The 22,215-nt window shown below is 43.9% G+C and overlaps 1 protein-coding gene across 1 annotated transcript; it reads right to left on the bottom strand.

Annotated features, from left to right (window-relative positions):
* Positions 1-1,200: 1,200 nt before the first annotated feature.
* Positions 1,201-21,987, bottom strand: nlk2 (nemo-like kinase, type 2). The gene is made up of 11 exons (XM_070905699.1): positions 21,509-21,987; positions 14,148-14,277; positions 13,554-13,609; positions 9,306-9,412; positions 7,535-7,620; positions 6,147-6,356; positions 5,050-5,151; positions 4,259-4,345; positions 2,456-2,654; positions 1,951-2,044; positions 1,201-1,255 (listed from the first exon to the last, which is right to left on the bottom strand). The coding sequence occupies exons 1-11, from the start codon at positions 21,985-21,987 to the stop codon at positions 1,201-1,203; spliced, it is 1,605 nt and encodes a 534-aa protein (XP_070761800.1).
* Positions 21,988-22,215: the final 228 nt, after the last annotated feature.

The raw sequence follows: 22,215 nt of genomic DNA on the forward strand, positions 1-22,215 counted from the left end.
ACCGGGGCAGCTTCGACTTCGTTACAAAACACTGTGGAGCCTCGTGTATAAACCTTCATACATTCATAAGCGTTCATCACTGAAATCATGCGCAAAATAGCAAGACACGTGCACACGTTTAACTCAGTGACTACATTCCTGCCCAAACATTTCTGTGTACGCTCGTGTGTTCTTTGACAAACAACCGTGAACAGTCGAAATGTCCGAGGCTGCAATTCGGCCTCGCTCTGTTCATTCGTTGAAGTCGCTTCCTTACAGTACAGCCCCCGACAAACAAGACGAACGTACCACAAGATGGAACCAATACCACCATGCAGAGATGACAGACTGTGAAATGGTGAAAACAGACCTTTAAGATTTAAAGCGAGTGTGAGCCTCTCGCACGTCGACATCATGTACATTATGCATGAAATGAGTTATAACGTTATAACATCTCACAACTCCCAAAGCCGGCATATTCGCACACAATCGAAATGTTTATGCATCATTTATACACGAGGCTCCTGATCTTTGGCAAATGAATTGTTACAGTAAAGTAAAAGGGGTGGCCAGATGTGCAGGGGTCCACAGGGGGCCAATGTGCTGGATAAAATATGGGGAGCTTTCGGCTGGAAAAACTTTGGGCCTGCCGACACATTACAATCGATTGTCTGAAGAGGATTTGCCAGTGCAGAGGTGAAGGTGGGCGTTAACAACGCAGAGTGGCCTGATTGTATGGGAAACTAACCCGTTTGTGATTACAGAAATGTTTAAATACACATCGGTTTTTTTGTATATATACATATATATATATATATGTATGTATCTATAGCAAAACAAATTTACTTCATTATGCTGCAATAACTGTTAAATCTTATCTACCTGGAAATGACCAGATGGGTTTGTTTAAAACATTCTGATTTGGTCTACAGAGCCTTTGTCTCATTCATTTGCATACCAAACCCCTCTAATACACCCCATAAAGCAAAAGGTCAAGTGGATTTGTCTTGGTTTCTTTCATATCAAGCAAACACACACACACACACACACACACACACACACAGACACACACACACAGAAGACCTGCGAGTCCTGCTCTCCAGTGAAATGCTACGCAGACGTTAGAAGACGTTGAGACGCATTCTTGTTCCCAGTTTAGCAGCTTGTCAGTTGGGAAAGATGACGATGCGGCGGCGGCGGCGGCAGCAGCAGCGGCAGCAGCTATTCCCACACCAGCGGAGATGGAGGCATTTCAGAGGGCTGAGCCACTGTGGAACTGTTCAAAAAGGGGGGGGGGGGCCCCCGACAAGTGGGTGAGGTTAATATTAGCTATTCATGTCACACGTGCTACTTGGTTAAACTCGGTGTAGTGGTTGGTTACGCAGTGTTCCACAAATGTTACGATAAATACAGTTATCAGAACTGAATGACCTTCCGAGTTTGAACACCATCAAAGCAACATTAGGAGATCACTACGAAAGAGGTTTGGGGCCAGGTACGACACCGTTTTCTCCTTTTGCATTTCGACAATAAAGTCCAAACGTCGAGAATGAAGTCAATCTTTCTGTATTAGTTAAAAAGTGCAAAGGTGCCTGTCAGCAAGGGGGGGGGGCAGAGGAGACGTCACACTGTTTCCTATTCTATCACGTTTATGCTAACGCTAGGATTGATTCATTCTTTCAGCTTTCATCTTGAAATGTCAAGTTTGTTCTCAACAGTTTTCGACTTTCTTCTCGAAATGCGTTTCGTTGGGTTTCCCTCCCCTGGCCCTAAAACTGGTTGTAGATTACTCCACTCTCACATTTTGGGAATTTGAAACCTACAGGAGCTAGCATTGATTGACCGACGACATACTGTAGCTAAAAAGCAGTACATGAGGAACATATATGGCCTGAGGTTTAGCCTAGCTTAGCCTCGCTTACAGCTCTTGCTATCAACACATACAGAATCGTCTCTCACACGGCTTCCTACCTGATAAAGCTTTTGAAAGCAGCCGACTGAGGGTTAATGCAGAGCGGCACTCGACTCCCCTTTTGCTGTTCCAGGATGAACTGATGGATGATCTCTGTGGGGGAGGACACAGGCCAGCGGAGACGGATCAGTAAACAGCGTACTTACTTTCATTTCTTAACTCACTGCAACCTGAAGTCACAACCTCTTTAAGATCCAGGTCACCTGACGATACGTGATGTTTTCCTTCAGGCCTGCACTCAGGTCAGCTCAGTTCCTTCCTGACCTCCAACTTAATGAGCTTAGTGGGTTTTAAAGGTTCCCCACTGCTAGTACCACGGAGCCATCTTGTTTTTTTTTTGTTTGTTTTTTTAAAAGTGCAATTGGCTTTTTTAAGGAGATGCATTCAACACGTTTTGTTAGACCTCAAGGATTCACGCGATGTGTTTTGGCGGGAAACACTCACTCGATCCTGGACTGAGAGGGTCAACAATCAGCGTTAAAACGTCTCGAAGGACAAACGTACCTTTGACCTGTCTCACGGAGCTCAGGTTCTTCTCAAAGCCATCGTCAAACTTGGGATTGGTGACCGGCTCAAAGTCACTGGTGTAAACGCGGCCAGAGGATGTGGTGTAGCAGCATTTGCACATGCACGTGTGGTAGCGCAGTCGACCCTCGTCCAGGTACGGGTGAGCCAGGGCGTCCTTTGCCGAAATCCGCTTTGACTGGAGACCAAACACACAAGTTGTTCCACTGTTGTAATACGACATGTTATATTCATCTCAGCCTCAGGGTACAGACATAAAAAGTAGGAACTTTTCTTCACTTAGTGAGGGACCATAAGAAAAGAATCGGGGGCTAAACCTTACATAGTTTATATCACAGGTTGTATCAGTTCTGGGTGCTGGTTCTTAGAGGGTTCTTCAGAGGCAGGTTTGATGAATCGTACCGCTTCCTTCAGGTCTTCAAGTATTTGGTACTGTATTTATTCTGTACTCAACGCAAAGTGTGTTTGTGCAGGTAACGTTTTGGGTTTGTTTTTTAACAGATGACAGTCAAAAGGAGACAGGACAGCAGAGGACGATGGAAATTACAATGGACAGAGGTCTGAGACTGATGTCCCAGGGAGACTTGAACCCCGTTCAGGCTGGATTACGTCTCTAGGGGAGGTGGGGTGATTTTGCTTTGGTCAATTATCTTAATCCTGTCTGGAGCATATACGTGGGTCATTTGTCACCCCACCCCGGTAACGATTACAGCCACGATGGCCTTCTGCGTGCAAATGGAGGAAGTCAAAAATGTCCGACAGATGGAAACACGTAGGCCAGGTTTAAAGAGCAGGGCGGCGAGGGAGGCTGACACCTCAAAAGCAGTTCCCAGCTTCTGTCTGGAGAGGTCTCCAGATCCCCAACTCTAAACCTAACCCCCCCCCCCCCCCCCCCCCCCCAATTCCAGTAACCATCTGCACAGATTTTGATTGTTAATTTTTCTCTTTTCTATTTATGATTCTTGACCTTTATAGTGCTGATTTTTATATTTTCCAAAATGCCAAAGCAAATCCCTTGTGTGTGAAAACCTACTTGGCAATAAACCTGATTCTGATTTGACACCAAAAAAAAAAAAATGAAATCAGGAGAGCAAGATGCCGTACAAACTCATCACATGTGCTGTTAATGTCAGCTACAGGACAGCCACTGCTACTCTCTTTTGAGCCCTCTTTTCTTTAGCCTATATTTGCTTCCGTTTAGTCACATTGTCTCCATTAAAAGTAGCTGAATCAGCTATTAGCAGCTCCTGTTTGCAGTGTACCCATGGATGTACAGGCAACCATCACTGGATTCCTGTGACACTGAAGAAAACTTAAAAACATGATGATTCTCGGGCAAGTTCTGCAGCGTCTTTTTTTTTTCCTCTCTCTGATTTCTAAGCGCATTCACGGAGGTTTATTCTGGACGGGTCTATTACAGACCATATCCTGTAATTTCACCATGGTTAAACTGCAGTCTGGAACATTGGGTTCAATGACCAAGGAGCAGAGTGAATATTTAATTGCGCACCTCCCCCTGTGATGTTAATCTCCTCCGAATGGTGTTCCTTTGCCAACAGGAGCTTTCGATTGATCTCACTCCTTGGATTTTCACGGTTTTGGTGAGTGTAACTGCTACACATTTCACTCTACCGGTGCTGGTTTCAAACAAACCACCAGCCTTGACACGCGCACAGACTGTGTATACTCTTGAGTACATATTTGTAATTACGCTTCAGTGACTCACTGAATGGGTTTCATTCATTAACGAAACACAAAACGAGGTGCAACAGACTGACTCACCGGATCAAACACCAGCATCCTGCAGAGGAGGTGGACAGCTTCATGGGTTGCTTGGCTCGACAGTGTGTACAGAACAGGAAGGGATGGCTGCAAAGACAAAGCAAACATCACCTAATATCTTGAAAATGTATCGCATGGAAGGCAGAAGCTTCAGGCGCTGCAGGTGGCAGGGAGCTGGGAGGGTGGGGGGGGGGGGGGGTGGAGCCTACTGTCGCCGGCTACGCGTGATGGCAGATGGCGGCGTTAGGGCAGGTGGGGGAATAGTGGCAGCTGCCCAGAGGGCTTTCCAAGTTTCAGACAAACCCAAATTCAAGGTTCAAGGTCCAGCTTTATTGTCATTCTACAACACAGGATTGCACAATGACATGTAGCTGTTGCCGCCCTCCACGCCACACACACACACACACACACACACACACACACACACACATATAAAATACATTTAAAGCAAACACAAATAATATGTAAATTAAATTTAATGAAATGCTTGCTGTGGAACTAAATCTTGCTGAGTTGAACGTTTGAACTTGATCTGTGTTCCAGGCTGTCATTAACAACACCCAAATAATCCTAAACAAGGGCAGCAGTCCACAGTGCTGCGTCCCTCAGGTCCCTCCTGACTCCCAGGCTAGCATTGTGATTCTGTCTCTCTCTGTGACAGTGCCTTCGCCGATCTTATATATTGCCGTTTTGGTCCTTGTTCTGTCCACGTTGTCGGGAAAAAAAACAAAAAAAAAAAAAACCCCAGTATCATTTCATCTTTTCAGAAAGACAGGTGGGAAAGCTCTTACCTGTTTGTGAGGTCCTCTGAGAATGTGTGCGCGAGCGCCTTCACACGCTGTCCTCATCGCCTCAATGGAGGGAGTCCCCAACAGGTCAGTGATTAAATCCAGCTGCAAGCCCGCACACGAACACTCGTCACATATCTCAGACTCACTCTTTCTGTTCCTAACCTCTTTCATTCCCTCTTCTAGTTGTATATTTTTTAATATCTGTAACAAAGTAACACACTTGCACCTTTCTGTACAGACTATTTATTTAATGCTTGAGATTTGGAAAGATTGTGACTGACACCATGTGTTGCACCCTCATTTGTACTTCGCACCCCCTTTCATTTCATTTCATTCTACCATAAATTCCCAAATAGAGGAAGAGGTTGATAGAGAAGCTGGTATTCAAATAGTGGCAAAGCTAGAGCCAGAGACGTATAAATAAAGGCCAATCGAAAAATAAATTGAGGGTGAAATGACCTGTAGCCTAATGGCTCAGACGTTTTCACTCATCAATTCACTATCATGTCCGTCTCCACAGCTCTAATTCCGTCAGTGTCACGGCCACCACTCTGCTGAGAACACTTTTCTCTTTTTAAACGCAAATACTGTTTTCATTCACCAATGAATTCAAATTCTACTTATTTTCAGTGAGTTAAGCTCAACGCTTCCTGCAGACATTTCAAATAAATAAAGCCACTGAAGGGCTTTTAATGTCAGACATCTGTGCAGGGAGTGTTGAGTTTCACTGATGGCGGATAAGGCAGATAACCTCCATGTTTTCCTGTCACTCGCAGCGCTCAGTGCAGAATAGACGCTCAGCGCCTTGTTACGCGCTCCCATTGCCAACTATTTAAAAAATATGCAGGTCTCTTGGTGAACACACTCTAACGGAGGACGCATTTCTACAGTTGCGAACACATCGCCCAACCCTTGCCCCGACCACTATTAGAACATTTTGGTATTTTATTTTAGCATGTATGTATATGTGATTTTACTATGCATATAGTATGTTTATACTATGTACGTATTTCATTCATGTAGATCGAGCACCTTCCCTCGAGGGTGACTAAAGCTCTTTCCTGTCTCGCCTCGTCTTATTTCAAAAGGGTACTTGCCTGCTGAATGGGACTCTGGGCTTGGAAGAGGATGCGTCTCCCGAGCAGCTCAGCGAAGATGCAGCCCACAGACCAGATGTCAATGGAGTTCGAGTAGTGGCGGCTCCCCATGAGGATCTCAGGAGCTCGGTAGTACTGTGTCACCACTTCCTGAGTCATGTGCCGTGACTCGTCCGACTCCTCCACTCGGGCCAGACCAAAATCACAGATCTGGAGACAGTCGTTCAGATGTTACTACAACTGATGTTCTCTTTTTTTCCCCCCCCTTGCAGCTTTATTCTGACAACCGATACTAGCAACTAGTAAGAACGCTCGTCTCTCCTGCTCAAATGGAAACGACCACTGTGTGTGTGTGTTGCCCATAGGGAACAACAAGTGTTTCCCACATATAGACGACACACTTGGGCAGTCCACCCATGTATATTAACATTTATTTTGTGCCATCTAAACAATGGGAGACGTTCATAGAGGTAGTTTACGTGCATAGATTTGTTGACACAATAATTATAGGTGTCTATTCCAGCCCCTATGAATTTCTGACTTTGGTGATTCCAAGCACAAGAGCCACACAGACCGGATTGTGTCATTTTTCTACAAACGCAAATGTAACCCAGCGGCGCGGTTTGAAAGATGCTAAAACGCCACACGCCACAGTTTTTTGGGCAGCCATTAATCCTCGCATAAGAACATCAAAGACAGCTAAGAGAAAGCGAGGTTACACCCGCATCTCTTGATGATGTTGCATTTATGTCTGCAACATTTCTAAATGTCTGAATGTCAACGTGCCGTCTGCGTGTTTTTGCCACTTGTCCCTTGCCGCTTTGTTGCTGCTTCTCGTCTTAATTTTCAGTGGGATCGTGAATGAATTTGGTGCGTTTGTTTTTTCCTTCCAAGAACTGGTGATGTTAGCCAACATTACTGGCAGACGCATACCGTTACTGAAATGGAAGATGCCGCTTATTAACGGGAGTGCAACAGGCGAAACAGCTAAATCAACTTCTGCAAAAAGAGCTATTTTGGGCGGTGGAGGATAGTGTTTGGCTAAGTGCAATTCCACAGATACATGCACTTACAACGGCACTGAATCTGTAATTAGTTCATTTTATCCATTCATCCGTCTTCCGACTTTGTTCATTGACGAAATGCACGATGATTGTATTTGTAACTCTCGCACAAGGCCGTAATTTGTAGTGATGCTGCATTGTGTCCACGGTAGACTGAATAACAAAGAACCTTACAATGAAAAGCAGTGCAGTGCAAACACCATCGACTACAACCTGTAAAATGCCCGCGGAGCTGAATCAAATGATTTCTGCCACAGTCCAAAAAAAAATAAAGAAGAGTGCTCAGCCTCATGAAATGACAGCTGCGCAGCCTGTTCCACGTACCTTGAGCACACAGTTGCTGTTGACCAGGAGGTTGCCGGGCTTGATGTCTCGGTGTAGAATGCCGGCAGAATGAAGGTATTTAAGTCCTGGTGGTGGTGATGGTTGAGGAGGAAGAGACAACAGGATAGAACAGTAGATCAGATATTACAATTGTGTTTTCAAGTCTCGCTTTTTGAAACCATAACACAGCATTTACCAGCTATAAAACAATAAAATAATGGTTACACAGCATGTAAACAGGAAGTAAAAAAAAAATATATATATATGAATGATGTATGCAGGTATAAACGGTAGTAATATATAAATATAAACGGATACTGGAAATAGTATAAAGCAAAGTGACATCTGTCAATAAGGTGCGAGTAAAGTGACAGTAATGAGCTTGAGAGCTTAAGAGTTCAACAGTCTTATGGCCTGAGGGATGCAGCTGTCCCTGAGCCCGGTGGTACGGGACCAGATGCTGTGGTACCGGGAGAACAGTTTGTGGTTGAGGTGGTTGTGGTTATAGATGATCCTTTTGGCATCTACACCACTGGGTGTAGAGGTCCTCCATGGATATCAGCTGGTGATGTGCTGTGCAGTGCAGTTTCCACCGCCCTCTGTAGAGCCTCATGGCTGAGGGCGGTGCAACTGCCATACCAGGCGGTGATTCAGCCAGTCAGGATACTCTCAGTGGTGCACATGTCAAAGTTGCAGAGTATCCTGGAGTCCATGTTGAGTTGTTGTCTCGCGAATTTTATGATGGTGTCGGTGTGGTAAGGTCAGGTACTTGCTGATGTGAAGACAGAGGTACCTGAAGCTGCTGACTCTCTCCACCGTAGTCCCGCTGATGGTGACGGGGGCTTGTCCTTCTGTCTGTCGCTTCCTGTAGTCCACAATCAGCTCCTTTGTTTTGCCGACGTCGAGATGGAGATTGTTGTCCTGGCACCAAGTTGTCAGGACTCTGACCTCCTCTCTGTAGGCCGTCTCATCGTCGCCGGTAATCAGGCCGATGACAGTCGTGTCGTCAGCAAACTTGATGATGGTGTCGGAGCTGTGGGTGGCTAGGGAGTACTTGGGAGTACAGGAGAGGGCTGAGGGGCACCGGTGTTGAGTCAGGGTGGACTGCCCGTCAGGAAGTTCAGGATCCAATCACTCAAGGAGCGACTCAATTGAGTCCCAGATCTCTGAGCTTAGATAGATTGATAGGGCTCGCTTGTACGGCGCGTGTTGCAGAAGTCCAAAATACATTAAGAAATGATAAATAAAAAGAAAAGTCGAGGAGGATCTTATGACACGGCAGCCGTCCCGGCGCCATCTTAATGCCAACACTTCCTGCGCAGATGTTTCAGATTAAAAGCCTTCCAGTGGCTCAAAGTGACATAATCCCTCGCATTCTAGTTCCTAGGTCCAATTATTTGAACCCACAACCATTATTTGAATTTAAGATGTACAGGAGTTAAGAGGACAGCAGGAGATTAGCTCTTATTTCAAAAAATAAATAGCCAAACCTACAGCATATTGCAGGTGTACGGAGTGCTCATAACCATTTATTCTATGTTGTTTTAGCGAGAGTTGTTATGGGCCGCTGTAACTTCCCTCTGCAAGCACTGAAATACTCAAAGCTCAAAACAACTGACCTAATTTAATTTGGCTTACACATATCTGCACAATTCATTCACCATTGCTGTTAAATTGAAGAACATCATATGGACATCTAATGGACTGAACTTGAATATAAATATAACAATAAGGAGAATGTGACCTGAAAGAGAAACAGAAGAGAACCTACCTCGAAGAATCTGATAAAGAAAAACTTTGGCGTGGTCTGAGCTCAGAGGCTGCGGTGATACGATGATCTTATGGAGGTCACTTTGCATCAGTTCAGTCACCACATAGCTGACCGACGGGAAATTAAGGGAAAAAACTAAAACACATCCAAAAGCACAAGCAACACATCTCAACTGAGAACAACTGGAAGATAGTGCTGATAATCCAAAGGTGTGCTTCTTAAAACCAGGGTTAAGCTTCAGTATCAGCGGGGCTCCCGTTTCCTGTGGGTTTCCACGTGACACTAACGGCCCTACTCTCATTATGTCATCCCTTGTGTCATTGTGTGTTGTTGGTTTTTTTTGTCCCCAGAAGCATGATAGAAATATACTAGAAATGATAATCAACAAGTATGTTGTGACCAAAAAGCAGCACAGGACCGGACTTCGGTCGTGGCAGCGTGCAAACACCTGCAGTCACAAGTTGTGGAAATATACAGTTTTATGTGTAGCTCTGAGACCCACATTAGCAGCTGTTTATTGCCCTCATCATTTCCATCCTGGGTAGATGGCGCTCAAATGTAAACAAAAAAATCATCATATCATCAACCAGTGTCTTCCATCAACACTGCTCACATGTTTTAAAAATGCAGCAAAAACAAACTTTGGTCATAGTGCTGGCACTGCTTTTTTTGGTTTGTTTTCTTTAAGCAAGAATGGCAATTAGTGTTGCCCTCGGTCAGTATATTCTACATCGTTCCATGTCATATTCTAACTGGTTGGCTTGTAGACGCGAGTCATTGCAGCAGTCAGATTGTGAGAATTCGGTCTCCAAAGCTCTAGATCACTGAGATCTAGGACCACGGCTTTGGATTGATGACCAAAGACTTCACATTTCTCTTTCTACCCTTTCATCTGGAACAAATTCCACAGTGTCTGTACCAGATACCTCCTACCTAACTGTAGCATTACAAGCACGTTTTTCATGTCATGAAATGAATGATGCCGAGTTTGTTATTTTGGTTCGGTCCAAGCGTGACATCACAAAAACTGTCCAGATTGCCCTAAGATTTGGTATGTATATTCATGAATCATGTCTTAAGTCTTTAAAATGTATTCTTGGTGGCCATTTTGCTTTAATTCGAATGTGGACAGCAGAGAGGCGATAGGGAATGTGGGGAGAGAGTGAGGGGGAATGACGTGGGACAAAGTTCCGACACCAGAAACACTCCAGACTTTACCACTAGGGCCGCCGGATGTGCTCATTATGGTTCATACTTAACAACCATATTGTCATTTCTAAAAATGTTTTACCTCAGATGAGTTATATGTTATTTAGAAATGAATGAGGGTCTTTAGGAACTATGGAGACTTTAAAGCACAATATTCCACTTTCTGTTGAATACACATTATGCATACATATTGGAACAATGGGATATTCAGTGGAGTGCTAGACCCAAATTCCAACATTCCAAATAAATGGATGAAAAAGTAGCACATCTCGAATTTCCAGGTCAAGGTGGACATGCGCTCCGATGAATGCTTCTTTCTATCGCGATGTGAGCCAAATGGACAAGTGATATGTCAGTACTTTGTCCTTCTTTTACCTGGAAATTTGAGATGTTCTGACTTTTCATACATTTCTTTTGGATTATACATACATATTTCATGAATGTCTTCACTGAAAGTTTACTTACTTCCTTTGCTGACCGCCAACTTCGCCAGCTATAAAGGACAACTGTAGCTCGGAGATCTAGTCAACATGTCATCAGAGAAAACTTTGACCGACCATCAGTTTGTCATGTCATTCTAAATTAAATAGTTCAGCCTTAGCCCATGGTCTCTGAAGTCCCTGAACCCAAAGGCTATAAAAAGTTATAGCAGTGATCCTGTGAATGTTACTGGGACCAACACAGCTTATTGTGTTTTGCACTTCTTTCGAGCAATAGAGAAGGCTGTAAAAATCTAAACTTTGCTTCAGCTGAAAGACTCTCCTTATAAATCATCAAGTACAAACCAAGGCCGAATTCAAAGACAAGACACATTTCTAGTCACGTCTCAAGTTGAAGCGTTTGGAGCTCGAGTATGAGCCGCCGATTCATGTGCCCGCCTCTGACTGATACACGGATGCCCGAGTTAGCCAATATCCCTGCACAACTGAAATCTTTCCAGTGGGACGCTTGGCTACTTTATTCTCTGTATGAATAATGAAGGAAGCCCAATAAAACTAATTGGAAGACAATATTTCAAAGGGCCCTAATGCCCCGAGTCAGCAGAATGCCTCAACTGTAAAGGGAAACCCACCTGGCAAACTCTGCCTGAACGTGAGGTGTTATCCTGATATCCTGATTATTACCCGTTGTGACAAACTGTACATAGCCTGCGTTAAAGCTACAATGCTATAAAGCCTAATGCGCAGTGAACCACGCAGTATTGTGAAATATACCCACAAAGGGGGAATCAAGACCTTAAATGCCTTTGAAGAGAGTCTGTCCGAACGCGTACGCTGTTATTCTTATTTGTGCCATTCATCATCATCATCATCATCATCATCATCATCATGTCTTGTCCGTCTTTACGACAAGCAGGCTTTTCAACGCCGCCTTCGAGTGTGGCCGTCCAGAACATGACAAACGTGTGGTCGGATGACACAGGCCAGTTCACGTAAAGCGTGAGTGTCACGGTGCAGAATTCATTGTTGATACATTGTCTCTTAAGTACCTGTGACTCCTTTTTGTGGGGCTCACTGCATTGAAAAAGCAACATCTCTTAAGGGCTATTCCATCAGCAAGACACTGGCTCCAAGAAAAACTGACTGTGAGGTAACTGGGACATTTTTGGGCATTATTGTTTAATTCCAGTCACACCCATTGATCCAATCAAACCGAAACTATCTGCATGGGAAGATACCACTAGAGGGAAGTCACGTTGCAAGCAAGGAGAGCTGAAGGCTGTGTGGCACCCAATAGCCACAGACAGCAGGTGTGAACGCTGTTACGGCATATAGGACTAGGAAGCGGACTTATATTAAAAATAGCGAAAATGTTGTAAAAACACCGGTTGGTTGACACACACACACCATCTGACGACATCCATATTAAATTAACATGGCAAACCCATTCAACTACTCCTCACAACAGACACAAACCAAAACCCACCACCTATACAGCAGATCCCTGGAGGTGTCCCGCGGCTACCCTCGCGCCACAACACACTTATTGGCGACGTTAGTTGTAAGTGGCCGCTCGGTCAGCCATTCATTCACGGGCAGTCGCTCACTCACTAGAATTTGTGTCCATCGAGCTAGCAAGCACCGGACGTGAGTCGGGTCTGCGGGGGTTTCCCGGGGGTTTTCGCACCCTTGGTAAGCGGAGCGAGGTATGCTATACTTTGCCTTGTGTTTAAATTGTTGAGAGAGTCGAGGGCTGTAAAATGTTCACACAATGTGTTATTGAAGTTTCCATGTTATTTTCTCTGGTACCAAAATGTTGCATATGCTAATCCAGCAGTCATTATTGTCATTATTCCACTGAAAGACTGCCATAGTGGTTTTGAATGTACCATAATGTTTTATGTGGAGCGCATATGGAGAAACCTTTTTTCTGTTTTTTTGTTTTTGTGCACGTGTGTGTGTGTGTGTGTGTGTGTGAGAGAGAGAGAGAGTCAGGTGGACTAGCCCCAAAAGCTCAAACCCTCAAAGAGGATCTCATCAGTCGGAGGAGGTAAGAAGGATTTGACAGAAATGACATTCGGTAGGCAGACTGCTTCCTTTTTATAGTCCTGCATCAACGTTCTTAGTACATATTCAAATAACAGCAAGAGGGACAATGAGACTAAACCCCTCATTGGTGGTTAACTGTGTCTAGCTGGGGGTAGGATAGAACTATGGGACCTGGGGTGTCTCATGCATACTTATCCTACTTCTCTGCTGCAGTTCATGATATATATATTTACATTCTATTTTTATAGTATTAGATTTGTGTTGTTAATGCATGGTAAATGCATTGTAGCCGCTCACATACCACATACTCCAACATGAAGGACGAACTTTAACACGCCACTGGAAATTGCTTTTGAAATGGCCATTTTGTGTGTTGTTACCATCTGTTAGTGCTGAAACAAGTAGGAGAAGCTGTAATCTAATAAAGGTGCAGCTGAAAGAAATATCTAACCAATCCACGCTGTCTGGCCACAGGTTCAGAATTATTGCACAACATATCAATACAGGAATCCCTGAATCCATCTTTGATTCAATCAATGGTGAAGGATACATTTCTTCAAAGTAGTCGATGTGTGGAGGTTGTAGTATGTCCAGAGCAGAGAGCACCTGAGGAGAGAGTTAAAGCCAAGGTATGTTGTTTTTAGATTACCAGGTATCTGTATCTGGATGTTTTCTGGATTATCACTTTGCATTTATACCTGGTGTTAGTAAGAGTTCTCGATATCTTGAATTCTACTCATATTGTGATCCCAGCTCAATATGCAGATGAGGTCTGCGAGGCTGGAATAACGGAAGAGATTTGGGGAAACTCTCAAGAGACCGCCACAACGTGCATCAGAGGGTCATGTGACAAGAGGGAGACAGCCAAAGGTATCAGTAGCCTTGCTAACTAGGCTAACGTTGCTAATCCTGTAAGAATGTAATCAATTTCGGTGGAAAAGCTTGCTAGCGCCAAGTCTGTTACACTTGTCAGACCCTCGTCTTGCTTGTTGTAGCGGTCGCTTGAGCCTCTCCTGAAGTGACGGTGTTGTATGGATCTACCACACCAGGCTCAGGATCCAGACCTCCTCATACCAGGTGGAAAAAGGGGGTCTAAAGAGTGTGTTTGTAGATGACAAATTTTTTAGCACTGCTGTATACTTACATTTTCATGTTTGAAGAAACATAGCATCTTAAGCTCCCGAAATACCCTCTTGCAAGAAACAAGGTTTTGGAAGACATTGGGCATTTTTTTGAGGGCGACTCGCTTTCCATCTCTGGGGTCTGTCACCGACCTGGGTGAAGAAGACAAACACAATATTACTGAGATTCAGAGGCTCTTTCGAGGAGTTACCACTTTCATATGGTTAATATTAGCTTCATACAGTAACGTTGATCATAATGTAACAGTTCAGACACATGTGAACCAACATTTTGGTTCACACTAAGATAACTCAGCAACTACTGGCCAGATTGACATGAAATTAGGTATACGCACTTGGGGTCCCCAGAGCAGGGCTGAACAATTAATCGAAATATTATTGAAATCACAATATGGCCAAGTGCAATATCCAAATCGCAAGAGCTGCAATATTTTGATAAAAAGGTAAAATGTGTCACAACATACAAATAATTTCCTCCAGACATAAGGGAACATGATTGTTTGGTACAGGGTCCAGCACAAAATCACGTCATCATTTTTCAATTATTTTCAATGAAAATGCAAAAATGACCATTCCCACTAAAATCGCGGCTCACATCACAATCGCAAAAATCTGTCAAAATAATCTTAATGTGACTTTTTTTTTTTTTTTGTTCTGCCCTACCCCTTTTTGTGACCCCTCCCTGACCTCTTCTTTTCTACCACTAGGACCGAACCTCTGCGACAGGCAGCAGACTGAAATTGGCCAAAGACACGTTTTGGTGAGTAGCCAAATGTAACACCATCTACGCCATCTTCCTCTCTCTCTCACACCTTTTTCCCAGCAAATGTGCGGCGTCTAAGAAAACAAAAAGGATTATCTCCTCATCATTTCAAAGATTGTGACTGTTATCTATCAAGCTAGCTAGCTAGCGGTGCGTTATCAATGTTCATTTTGTGTACGCTGCGAATCCATAAACATGCAAGCGCTTTGGTGGCAGCCCATCTTCCGTGCGCGCAGCCATCGTCGTCGTCGTATCAGTTTGTTGGCCCCAAGCATCGGAAAAAATAAAACGGTTAACACAGCAATAGTAGCATCGCGTTATGTTTTGAACGCACCTGACGCAACTCACCAGCCCTTACTGTTAGATCAGGGCTTGAGCATCAGCTAGTTCAGACGTGTGCTAAAGCTGAAAGAATAATGGGCAGGTAGGGGTGCCTGGAGGTCTGGAGTTGGGAACTCAGGTTCTAGGCTATAGGTCATTATTATTATTATCATTATTATTATTATTATATTGCTTTAGCAAGCTATTGTTCAGCTAAAAGTACAACAGGCAGTGCTCTACCATGAAAGAATCAAGCCAGCACTAAATGACTGCCCCCATTACACACATATATTTTTAATTATTTTTCTAATTGAACGAACTTGCACTGATTGATTGATTGATTGATGACGACCACCACCACCAACAGCTGAGCAGCACCCAAGCCCCCTAAAAACCAAGGGAAAACCCTGTTATCCGCCACCGTGTTTGCCGGTTGAGCACCTTTCTTAGCGATTAGCCAAAGAATCTTTAAGTGCAGGAATGCAGAGATCAAAGCCTCGTGAGGAACACAGCAGGGGTAAGTAGGAGCATTCCAGCGCTACACACTACTGCCCTTTCCAACGCAACCTTCAGTGAACCCTTTCAAATAGGATCAGTCAAGGCAAACAGATGGCAGTGGACTAAGATCCAAGGTTCCAGGACAAGACTGTGCTCTAAACACCACCAATAAGCTCACATTCTCAAAGAGTGCACAACGGCCACAGTGCTGTGGAATGGTGACGTGTGTGGCTTGAGGGATTCATGCTGCTTGAAATGACTGTAAATTCTCAAATTCTAACTTTAACTTTGTTTGTTGTTGTTGTTTACGGGCCTGTATTTGCAAAAGGCTTACATTAGGGACAAGGTTTTATTACCAATTTACCTGTTTCACAAGTATATTTCCTCATATTTCAGTAAGAACCCCGTCTGTTTTCTGATCTGATTTTGTTCATATTTGCATATAAGACACTTCCTCCAGGTTTACCTGAGAAAAATTCAGTGTAAGCTACAGTTCCACAACAGTCATGTCACACTCACCACTCTGCTGCTCTCTGTTTCTCTTCTATAACAGAAATACAATTTCCATGCACTATTTTTTTCCAATTACTTCCACTTCCACAATTCAAGTGGCTCCAAAAGGTACAATTCCCTTTCCTAGACAGGTTTTTAATGTCAGTCATCTGCAGGAAATATTTAGTTTCACTAATGGTGACTTATTAGTGGATGAAAACTTGAATACTAGCTTTTCTTAGAGAATTTCTCAGCAATACTGGAGAGGACAGACTCCAGGCACCCATAAATATTTTCAGATGTAGTACGGAGAGCATGTGTTATGTTACGTTTGTGTAATTTTCTTCAACTTAAGACAGCAAAGCCATCCAGTTAGTGAACCACACATTCCAAACTGCTCACATCTTCAGAATTTGTATGCATCCTACACCTGATATTTCATATAGGCCCTGTTCACACCTGGCATTAACATGCGTCTCGAGTGATCACTTGTGATTGGATGTCACTTCGCTGCTCTATATGAAAATAATGATGATGATTCACAGCCTAGCAACAGCCTTGACAACGACACTTTGATTAATTTGGGTTCGGTACAAACGAGTGGGTTTCTTTGAACCGAGTTTCCTGATGGACAGATAGCTTTACTTGCTGCAAACGTAAGCGCTAACTGTAGCTGCCGTTAGCTTCTTAGCTCAGTCAGTCGTGCAGTCAGCGGCCCTTTAGCTGTAAAGCCTAAATAAAGCTTTATTAAACCTCCTCCTCCCAGCAATCCAAGGCACCTGTGCTAGCTGCACGGCTAACTGAGCAAACTAGCAGACGGCAGGTACAGTTAGCGGTTATTTTATCAACAAGCAAAGCTATCTGTTGATCAAGAATCTCCATGAATCACAGAGTTGAGGCAGAGCAAAGGACGTCAAGTTGACGAGGCGGCCCTTCAATGTGGCCCAGGACCCATTCCCGTGCACGCCGCTAAGAGAATGTGGACACAAATGCGTCCTCAATGCGTCTTGGGTGCATTCACACCTGTAATTAAAGCTGGCCACTTGTGATCGGATCATGTTAATACCAAGTGGAAACAGCTTTTGTTGACTAGAAGACTAGAGAGAGCGTCTTGCACCACCTTGTAAGAATACTTGATTAATTGACTATCTCAATCGTCAGCTCTTATGCACGGTATCAGTCTAATGAACCACGAAACCCTGTGGCCCTCAACTGTGGAGCACGCTCCCCTTGGATCTTACAACAGCAAACTCCATTGGAATTTGTGAGAAGTAATTAAAGCCCTATCGTTTTAACTTGCCTTTTAATTGGGGTTAATTTTGCTGGTATTTAAAGTAGTTTTACTGTATTGAGATCAAATGATGTTGTTGTTGTTTGTTTCACTTATTGCCACTGCTATTGCTATTATTGCTATATTTGACTTATTGTTATTGTTTATTTTCATCCGACCTTGTCTTGTTAAGCACTTCGGGCTGCCTCCTTGCATGAAAGGTGCTGTGCAAATAAAGTCATTATTAGTATTTCTTATATCCTCCTTTTTCTTCTTCATCTTCTCCTGACAAACACTACCATTCCATTGTAATATGTTTTCTTCAGACAACAGATGAAGTTATACAACACATCCTTTTCCTCTATACATGGTTGGACGCAGTATTACAACTCTGGCACATGCAGTGACAGTTATTATGGGTGCATTTCTCAACTTTTTGGTCTTTCAAAAGGAAGTGGAACCTCATATTAAACCCCTGAAAGGTGGGTGGAACTGGCACGATATCAGCGGCCAATTCAAAGTGGGTCATTTCCAAGGTGTGACAGGGGTGGTATCACATGACAAAGGGCAGCAGCGCATACAGTCTATTGCACCACACCAGGACCAGGATATGTTGCATGACAGCTAATAAAGTTATGTTATTTTGAAACTCATAAACACATTGTGCCTGGCTGAGTGTCTGTAGGCAGGTTGACAGTGACTTAAGGTCAGATTCAGTATCCTGTAGGAGGAGGTTTGTGACATTGATCATTAGCATATAATCACCCCATCCATGTCCTACACAAGGCTATCTTTTCCCCTCCACTTGTGGTCAAGTTTCATTCACAAAATGAGAGAATATACATTCCATTGACGGGAGCTTTGGACGTTGCTCCCCTGGACAGAGACCCGACCCCTAACCTTTGCCAACAACCACTGAGCTGTACAAGTTGTCATGTAACAACACTCATGCCTATAAAAACCTTTAAATATACAACAAAACACATTGCCAAACCTCTCGGTTAACTGACAGCCACGACGCACATAATACTGATGAGGTGAACAAAATATTAACTTTGGTTTATTTTGGGCTTTTTTATTTTATTTTAATTGATTCAGTTGATTTAAATCCCAAATTCATTCAGATTACGGCATTAGAATTCTCAACTCAAACACTGGTTTTCCCCATCGTGGAGAAAGGCAGACTCCCTGCCAACTGTAGTTTTTATCAAACAAACAGGAGGAAATATGCATTTGTTGAGGACTATTTTCAGTTGCGGATTAATCCACATTTGGTGCTCTGGTGAGTATTTGGGGCAGCGGGATGGTTAATGTGGGATTGAGTCAAAATAAACTACAGTGTGTGAGTGTGTGTGTTCATGGTAATGAAGGAACATGTCACCCAGTGCAACAGTGTGGCTCATTGATGTGTTTTTAATAGTTTTTTTTTTTTTAAACGGCACAGAGAAAGAAGGCTGTGATACACACACACACACAATACTTGTTGGTAGATACATTCAGGGTTGGTTTGGCTCTGCACATGGGATTTGATAACCATGAGAAAAATGTAGAATATCACCAGACTTATCCTTTAAATAGAAAACACATGTCAACAGTACCACTCTTCCCTTCCTAATACCTCACACGCAGGTGATGCAATACACATTCCTGCCAGTGGTTTTCACGCGATTCCACTGGTCTAGGTGGCTGTTGTGCACCAACAAAAGGCAGCGGAGAAGCAAATAACTAGCAAATAAACATGGGTGTAAACAATGCAGGTTACAAGGTACCCACAAAAAACAGCTTTGCACAAGTTGTATGAGGAAGGAAATGAACTCGGTGAAAAAACTTTGCATGCATCTATCTGAATGTTTGAATGTGTAATAAGGTTTTGCAGCTGTAGAAATATCTTGTGCATGTGTGAAAAAGTTTTGTGCACACACATATCATCAGTAGTTTTGCAGCTGAGGAAATATGTTGTGTACGTGTAATTAAAATTTGAGCAGGAATACTTTCAACAGTGAGGTTTCTCAAAGTCTGAGAGACGGACACACAAATTTCCTATCTGTGAATCCGACAGTGAAGTTACTGGCTACAAGCTGCGAGTTACAAGCACGAATTTTGACCCTTTTACACCGAACTGACTAGCCAATCAGAACGTCGCTCACTGACTACTTCCGATTTTCCCTCTAAATGCACATTTGACAGAGGCAACAACTCATGAGGAAGACTCTGTGTTTATGTAACCATACAGCATATAGCTTGAGAGCCATATATAGCAATTTTCCTGTATTGCCCAGGATTGATGTGTGAGCTGAGCTGTAGAATTAAAATCCTTCTTTTCCCCCTCACGTCTCCCGCACTGACGCTGTGGTCATCCTGCCCGCTGGATGTGCAGCTGCTCCCTGCAGAGCCCCTCGTATCTCAACTCGGGACAACTCCTCTGCAACAAACATTCAACATTTACACCAGTCTTCATAAACATCATCAGTATTGTAGTTACAAAACACTTCTTTTAATGAGGGAGTTACTGAAACCAGTTGATGCAGCCCGTTAGACACTTCAGTCCAAATGTTAGATTTGACGTCATACAGAGTCTTCCTCACAGAGTTGTCGCCTCTGTTAAATGCGCATTTAGAGTGAAAAACGGACGAAACTCACCTGCATCAACGGGATCTCTGCGCGGCCACGACCGGATGGAATCCTTGAATGCAGGTGTGACAATAGGCGAGACAAGCGGCCCCCCACCAGCCAATCAGACGTAAGTTGAGGCGGACGCATTAGACCCATTGACTAGTTGACCAGTGAGCAACGTTCTGATTGGCTAGTCAGTTCGGCGTGAAAACAGGGTCAAAATTCGTGCTTGTAACTCGCAGCTTCACTGTCGGATTCACAGATAGGACATTTCTGTGTGCGTCTCTCAGACTTTGTGAAACCTCACTGTTGAAAGTATTCCTGCACAAATTTTAATTACACACACACACAACATATTCCACAGCTACAAAGCTTTTTTTACACACATGTGCAAATTGTATCTGTGTGCACAAAACTTTTTCACACATGCACAAGATATTTCTACAAAACATTATTACACATTCAAACATTCAGATACGTGCATGCACATTTTTTTTCCACATACACGTAAAAGGTGACGTACAATTGCAGGCTGTGAAATTATTTGTGAACATCATTTCACAAGCTCAAAATACAGATGACCCTTGTGTGATTCCATAGGTCGCCATCAGTGTGTGAATGTGTGAGTGAAGGAGACTCAGCTGTAAAGCGCTTTGGAATCCGTGAAGGTTGAAAAGCGCTATACAAGCGAGACCACTTACCATTTAGATGAAAGCCACTTGATTTTGGTGCTCTGATTTTTAGTCCAAAGTATGGGTCACGCTCCCACAACAGTGGATCCTACACGTCCCATAATTAAACTTAGTATTATCTTTCGTTAAGACCTATCCTGCCTGTTGAACGCCCACATCTTCTAAACTCTGTCGTTGTCATTTTGTAGTCTTCAAGCCAAACTGAGATTCTTCAAGTTATGTCACTGGTCACCACAACGCTAACTGGCATTCATCTGTCTTGCTGGGTAACACTTGCGTGTACTTTAAAGCGTGTTATAGTGTTTGAACGAATGTATGGATTGTTGCATACATTCAGGTCACTACAGTATAAAGATCAACTTGCGGAGATTTGACAGATGCTTGAGTCAGGTTCATCACAGTAAACATTTCAACTACTACTACTACTATTTCATGTTGTCACTTAACTTACATTAGTTGGCCTAATGTTGCAGTTTGAACTGCGGTTATTTGAAATGTTTTACCCTGTTTCACCACATAAAAATTATTTAACGCAAATAAGTTTTCATATTATACTGGAACTAGTGGAAACCAGTGGCTGCCTGGAAGGAAGGCAGCAATCATGTAGCTCTAACACTATGCAGCCTGCACATACATGGCGTGTAGTAAAATGGGCTAAAACTTGCTTGAGACTATTTGTACAGTCTGTTAAAACATGTAGTGCGGTGCACTTACCAGACCACCCCAAACGCTCCATAGCCGATGGGCCTGTCAGGCTCTATATCCAGCTGCTGTTGGAGGTGGTGGCTGTGTTGTTGTTGTTGTTGTTGATGGTGGTGGTGGTGGTGGTGGTGGTGAGCTTTGACAGCAGCGGCTTGAACCTGGGCGGGAGCCGCGGCCGCCGCCGGCCCGGGGGCTTGCCCGGGGGCAGGAGAGGGGAAGTAGGGTTGCTGCTGGCCGGGGTTGAGCATCACCGCCGCGGCGGCGGCAGCAGTGGAGGTGTGTTGCTGAACCGTGTGCACGGCGGCGGCGGAGCCCGGGTGCTGCAAGTGATGCTGGCCCGCGTGGTGGTGGTGGTGGTGCATGTGGGGGGGCGGAAGGTGCTGGAGCTGGTGGTGGTGGTGCGGGTGATGGGCAGCCACTGCTGAGGAGCCACCGTTGTAAGCGGCCATCATTTTTGTAACATTTGTAGCCGTTGTGCCGCAAAGAGCCATTAAATGACGCTGAAATGCTTCTAAAAAAGTGATGACAATGGCTACCCGGCTGCTACACTCCCACTAAAGAAACTTAAAGAAAACATAGAGAGAACAGATTTGGGGTTTCAATGATCCAACACCAGCTACTTCGAATCTGTGGGGAGAGAAACTATTCTGATGTGCCCCCTCACCATAATGGCAACAAGGATCTGACCCACTTCCACGAAATTAATTTTCTTGCTTGCA

The sequence above is a fragment of the Enoplosus armatus genome, chromosome 5 (genome assembly GCF_043641665.1).
Source record: "Enoplosus armatus isolate fEnoArm2 chromosome 5, fEnoArm2.hap1, whole genome shotgun sequence".
In the NCBI taxonomy this organism is placed as follows: domain Eukaryota; kingdom Metazoa; phylum Chordata; class Actinopteri; order Centrarchiformes; family Enoplosidae; genus Enoplosus; species Enoplosus armatus.